This window comes from Palaemon carinicauda, chromosome 21, assembly GCF_036898095.1.
Source record: "Palaemon carinicauda isolate YSFRI2023 chromosome 21, ASM3689809v2, whole genome shotgun sequence".
In the NCBI taxonomy this organism is placed as follows: domain Eukaryota; kingdom Metazoa; phylum Arthropoda; class Malacostraca; order Decapoda; family Palaemonidae; genus Palaemon; species Palaemon carinicauda.
Window position 1 is genome coordinate 123,140,329 of NC_090745.1, and position 6,796 is coordinate 123,147,124.

At 36.9% G+C, this 6,796-nt stretch overlaps 1 protein-coding gene across 1 annotated transcript in view; it reads left to right on the plus strand.

The window, feature by feature from the left end:
* Positions 1–5,661, plus strand: part of LOC137614775 (myeloid differentiation primary response protein MyD88-like) — a 28,593-nt gene extending 22,932 nt beyond the window's left edge. Inside the window, exons 7-9 of the mRNA XM_068344442.1 lie at positions 3,201–3,360; positions 4,639–4,828; positions 5,265–5,661. Of these exons, the coding sequence (XP_068200543.1) occupies positions 3,201–3,360; positions 4,639–4,828; positions 5,265–5,603 (689 nt within the window). The 3' untranslated portion in view covers positions 5,604–5,661. The remainder of the gene's footprint in view (positions 1–3,200; positions 3,361–4,638; positions 4,829–5,264) is intronic.
* The last annotated feature ends 1,135 nt before the right edge of the window (positions 5,662–6,796 follow it).

The following is a 6,796-nucleotide window of genomic DNA, read 5'->3' on the forward strand; positions in this document are numbered from 1 at the left end:
ACATTTTTTTAAAGCTAGAATTAACTTTTACTGTAGATGCATCTTTATTCATTGAAGAAAAAATTTAAATCTATTTTCCTTGTCACTTCTCATGCGTCTGCTTCGTATAGTAGTGTATGCATTTATGTACCCATCATTAAGTATTTGCTTCACCTACATACATACATATACCAAAGGCACTTCCCCCAATTTTGGGGGGTAGCCGACAACAACAAGAAACAAAACAAAAAGGGGACCTCTACTCTCTACGTTCCTCCAGCCTAACCAGGGACTCAGCCGAGTTCAGCTGGTACTGCTAGGGTGCCACAGCCCAACCTCCCACATTTCCACCACAGATGAAGCTTCATACTGCTGAGTCCCCTACTGCTGCTACCTCCGCGGTCATCTAAGGCACCGGAGGAAGCAGCAGGGCCTACCGGAAGTGCGTCACAATCGCTCGCCATTCATTCCTATTTCTAGCACGCTCTCTTGCCTCTCTCACATCTATCCTCCTATCACCCAGAGCTTTCTTCACACCATCCATCCACCCAAACCTTGGCCTTCCTCTTGTACTTCTCCCATCAACTCTTGCATTCATCACCTTCTTTAGCAGACAGCCATTTTCCATTCTCTCAACATGGCCAAACCACCTCAACACATTCATATCCACTCTAGCCGCTAACTCATTTCTTACACCCGTTCTCACCCTCACCACTTCGTTCCTAACCCTATCTACTCGAGATACACCAGCCATACTCCTCAGACACTTCATCTCAAACACATTCAATTTCTGTCTCTCCATCACTTTCATTCCCCACAACTCCGATCCATACATCACAGTTGGTACAATCACTTTCTCATATAGAACTCTCTTTACATTCATGCCTAATCCTCTATTTTTTACTACTCCCTTAACTGCCCCCAACACTTTGCAACCTTCATTCACTCTCTGACGTACATCTGCTTCCACTCCACCATTTGCTGCAACAACAGACCCCAAGTACTTAAACTGATCCACCTCCTCAAGTAACTCTCCATTCAACATGACATTCAACCTTGCACCACCTTCCCTTCTCGTACATCTCATAACCTTACTCTTACCCACATTAACTCTCAACTTCCTTCTCTCACACACCCTTCCAAATTCTGTCACTAGTCGGTCAAGCTTCTCTTCTGTGTCTGCTACCAGTACAGTATCATCCGCAAACAACAACTGATTTACCTCCCATTCATGATCATTCTCGCCTACCAGTTTTAATCCTCGTCCAAGCACTCTAGCATTCACCTCTCTCACCACTCCATCAACATACAAGTTAAACAACCACGGCGACATCACACATCCCTGTCTCAGCCCCACTCTCACCGGAAACCAGTCGCTCACCTCATTTCCTATTCTAACACATGCTTTACTACCTGTGTAGAAACTTTTCACTGCTTGCAACAACCTTCCACCAACTCCATATAACCTCATCACATTCCACATTGCTTCCCTATCAACTCTATCATATGCTTTCTCCAGATCCATAAACGCAACATACACCTCCTTACCTTTTGCTAAATATTTCTCGCATATCTGCCTAACTGTAAAAATCTGATTCATACAACCCCTACCTCTTCTAAAACCACCCTGTACTTCCAAGATTGCATTCTCTGTTTTATCCTTAATCCTATTAATCAGTATTCTACCATACACTTTTCCAACTACACTCAACAAACTAATACCTCTTGAATTACAACACTCATGCACATCTCCCTTACCCTTATATAGTGGTACAATACATGCACAGACCCAATCTACTGGTACCATTGACAACACAAAACACACATTAAACAATCTCACCAACCATTCAAGTACAGTCACACCCCCTTCCTTCACCTACCAATGAGATAGTTTTAAATATCAGTAATGTAGCAATTAATCTCCATCTCATCTCCGTGCTTTAGCCACTCTTTCCTACTGCTTTCCCAACTTGCTTCAGAATCTAGTGTCTCTCCAAGGTAAGAAAAATGTCCATGTATCACATCTTCCCAATTTGCTATTGTTGCACAATTTTGGGCGCATAGAATGTCTTGCATCTGTTTTGTAATCCAGGGAACTTCTTATGATGCCATATGTCATTTTTACCATTTCCCCTTCATCCTTTCTGGCTACCGTCAGCTTCGTTTTGCTAACGTTGACTTCCAGTTTTCTCCTCCATTTTGTTCCCTCATCTTTTAAATACTGTACAGCATATACATTACTTATTAGATTTTAAGTCATTATATTATATAAAGCAGTTTCCAAGGGTCACCTATTCTGTATTTTCATGTTACTTCCTCCAATAAAATTACTGTTTAAACAGCAAGAGGTTCAGAGTTGATCATTGATGGAAGCCAACATTTATGATATCTGATACTTCACCATTACTTATTGTGACGACTGTTTAGTACCTTTAACAGTGAGGCATTTGTTGACCGAATGCCGCAATTATAACAACTTGAGGAATAGATATTTGTTTGAGGCTCGAGGTAAGGGTGGCAGGTTCATCCTTGCCAAAATTCTTGGAAATGATGTGTCCTGCCATGCAAGTGGCATTTTTAGATTTATTTCAGAAGCAGGTCTTCTGAAAAATATTTAACTTTTATGATTTTAGTTGAATACTCTTTTATTTTTTATTTTATTTGTTTTTTATTTTTGTATACATAAATTAAATGTTACCGGCGTCAATGACCTCAGATGTCAGGATGCCTGAAAACTTTAAATCAATCAATCAATCACCATTACTTTCATTTTGATTATCCAAATCAATGACTCGCCATATGAAAATACTTCACCTATTCCCAAATGTTCCTGATGCCAAATAGTGACTTGTTTGAAGGCGTCATCTTATGTTATTTGTAAATTCTAGATGCCAGGCAACTTTTAAATCAATCAATTTGTAAATTCTGGTGTACAAGCTTGCATAAGTCCTTTTATAGTTTATAAATTAAGTATGTTTTAATGTTGTTAATGTTTTTAACGTATTTTATTTTACTTTTCATTATTTATATTATTTATTTATTTCCTTATTTCCTTTCCTCACTGGGCTATTTTTCCCTGTTGGAGCCCTTGGGCTTGTAGCATCTTTCTTTTCCAACTAGGGTTATAGCTTAGCTAGTACTAATAATAATAATAATATAGTAATTGTTATCACGATTATGACAATTGGGGAAATTTTCTTAACAATATATTTTACCTACAGATCAACGTAGCCGAATTATAATTCCGTGTCAGCTCGAACGATGCGAAAGACCGGCAATAATAAATTTTTGTCATTCGCTCGACTACTACCGTGCTCAAGGGTTATGGAACTACTGGGAAAAGCTTCGAGATTCATTGGTAGTTCCACCTGTGCAGCAAAGGTGAGTTTTATCTTTTGGCTTTAACCCTTTTAACCCCAATGGACGTACTGGTACGTTTCACGAAACTCATCCCTTTACCCCCATAGACGTACCGGTACGTCCTTGCAAGAAACTGCTGTTTATATTTTTTTGCATATTATTGATAATGTTATGAGAAACTTCAGGCATTTTCCAAAATAATGAGACCAACCTGACCTCACTATGACAAAAATTAAGGCTGTTAGCGTAATTAAAGAGAAGTATATTGCAAAATGTGCTTGAAAAAGAAAACGCATGGGGGTTAAGGGCTGGAAAGTTCCAAATAGCTTGGAAGTAAAAGGGTTAAGTTCATATACCAAAAGAATGAGTCTGTTGTTTGTATTTATGGTAGTATTAGTACTACTTCTAAATCAAGTTTTTTTTAGCAAGCTGGACTGGTTGTATTTTTTAAATAGTTTCCTGTGTGAAGATTTTGCTGCTATAAGTACAATTGGATTAAATATAATTAAAGTGTAAGAGCTTTCATTTATATAACTTGTATGAAAATGCATCTTTTTAAACTAGCATACTGTAAGTAGTTATGGAACTGATCAGATAATTTCTCATATTGTGTTTTGATTAGGTCATTTGATAATTTCTTCACAGAAATATTGTCTTGGGTGTATGTTTGTTAGAGTTCACATGTTGAGGGTACACTTAGGCACACTATTCTATCTTTATTTCTGTCAATCTTGTTTTTTTTTATATTTTATATATGAAAGATTCATCTTAATGGTGTTACTGTTCTTAAAATATTTTATTTTAATAGTAGTTTATTTATTTCCTTATTTCCTTTCCTCACTGGGCTATTTTTCCCTGTTGGAGTCCTTGGGCTTATAGCATCCTGCTTTTCCAACGGAGTTGTAGCTTACCTAGTAATACATACATACATACATATACCAAGGCACTTCCCCCAATTTTGGGGGGTAGCCGACATCAACAAATGAAACAAAAACAAAAAGGGGACCTCTACTCTCTACGTTCCTCCAGCCTAACAAGGGACTCAACCGAGTTCTGCTGGTACTGCTAGGGTGCCACAGCCCACCCTCCCACATTATCCACCACAGATGAAGCTTCATAATAGTAGTTTATTTATTTCCTTATTTCCTTTCCTCACTGGGCTATTTTTCCCTGTTGGAGTCCTTGGGCTTATAGCATCCTGCTTTTCCAACGGGATTGTAGCTTATCTAGTAATAATAATAATAATAATAATACGCAAATTGTTTGATGTAATACTTTATCTATTTTTCTATTTTCAAGTCTTCCAAGTGTTTTGCCTCGTGCCACTATCCAAGAATTACCAAGTGCCCCAACAGTTCCTTCAAGTCCAGAAAGTGTAAACTCCCATTCTCCATCTTCGTCACGAAACTTCTTCTCAAAAATTCTGCGTAAAGGGGATAGCTATGGAAAACTCAAAATGGGTTCCCCCTCGGACTCTACATTTTATCAGGTACTGTTGCTTTCTTAAATATTTAACCCTTTTACCCCCAAAGGACGTACTGGTACGTTTCACAACAGCCATCCCTTTACCCCCATGGACGTACCGGTACGTCCTTGCAAAAAAATGCTATAAATTTTTTTTTTTCATGTTTTTGATAATTTTTTGAGAAAATTCAGGCATTTTCTAAGAGAATGAGACCAACCTGACCTCTCTATGACAAAAATTAAGGCTGTTAGAGCAATTAAAAAAAATATACTGCAAAATGTGCTGGGAAAAAAATAACCCCCTGGGGGTTAAGGGTTGGAAATTTCCAAAGAGCCTGGGGGTAAAAGGGTTAATACAGTTTGAGTTACACATATAAATTTAATTCTAATTTGCTTAAACTTTTGTAAACAAAAGGAAACTTTTCATGATTTATTTTATTGTCATAAATATCTCGCCTCAGGTAAACAAAGTGACTGCCGAGGGTGATGGTACGAAGCCTGATCATGAAGTCACACACAGCACGAACGGTCATGCGTGTAGCTCAGCCATCCCCATCAGAAAGTCGTCTGCGAGTGCTATGAGCATTAGTTTATCCTCTGCATCTGGAGAATCTAACGACCTTACGCACGTTTTGGGCAGCCTTCCAGACGTCCCAGAGACGCCACCTGTAAGTCCAATGAGCACAACGTGCTCCAAGGTACTCCTTCTACCGGAAGTCTCGACACCTACCCCTAAGTCACCTTCAAAGTTTCTGGAAAGAATTTTCAAAGGAAAACAAAAGAGGAAAGATTATGGTTAGATGCAACAAAAAATATTTTATGTACTTGGCTATACTCGAAATATATAAATGCTGTGATTATCCTTTTTAAAACATCTAGATACCACAATGTTATGTAATTTTCTATTACTAGCCACCACTAACAAAAGAGAATTACAGTATTACAATATACAAACCGGTACTACTAATGTTTTTCTTCCAGTACTGTACCAAAGAAAATTTGCAAGAAGCTAAAAGGTATTATTGTGATGTGCATTCCTTATTTTAGGAGAGCATTAATTCTGTATGATAAAAAAGGATCCAAAAGTATTCTTCTTCACATGGTTTTTTTTTTTATTTTATATTATTAATTTAATTTTGCATCGTGTCCTCACTGAGCTACTTTCCCTGTTGGGCCTCATGGGCTTACAGCATCCTGATTTTCCAACTAGGATTGTAGCTTAGCAAGTAATAATATGTATGTATGTATATATATATATATATATATATATATATATATATATATATATATATATATATATATATATATATATATATATATATAAATAATGTATGTATGTATATGGTCTGCCTTCGTGGATAAATGTTATTGTCATTGTCATGCCAGCATCGTGGACCAGGGTTCGATTCCCGGGCCGGCCAGAAGCTATTGTCTCTGAGTGGTTTTGCATTGGGACTCTGATCCCGAGGTTGGTAAGAGAATCCAGACATTAAGATATCCATACATACATACATATTGAGAGTAAATGAAGATTTTGCACAGCTGAGACGAAAGAATGAGTCTTTTATTTGATAATTAAAATTTCTAAAGGCTCATTTATGACAACTTTGTGTTATTTAGAAGAAAAATCTAGATTTTATTAAATGGTTTTTCTTTATGCTACAACTGAATTGCTCCAATCTTAGTCACCTTAATTTCATTACTTATTTTCTATTCAATATTGGAAACAAATGTCTAAGCATTTGGTATTTTCTTTTACATTGTTTTTTTGTGAAATGTAAATCCATTATATATATAGATGTACCATCAGAAAAATTAACATTCATAACAACCAATTATAAATCATATACTGGTATATATAATATTATACTTAAGGTTATTGTAGTTCCTACTGTTTTATTCTACTTTCAGCATAGATTCAGAGAAAAATGGCCTGCCTTATGTGTGAATGAAATGTATAGCTTTTCCATAAAACTATGCACTTAAGGATATG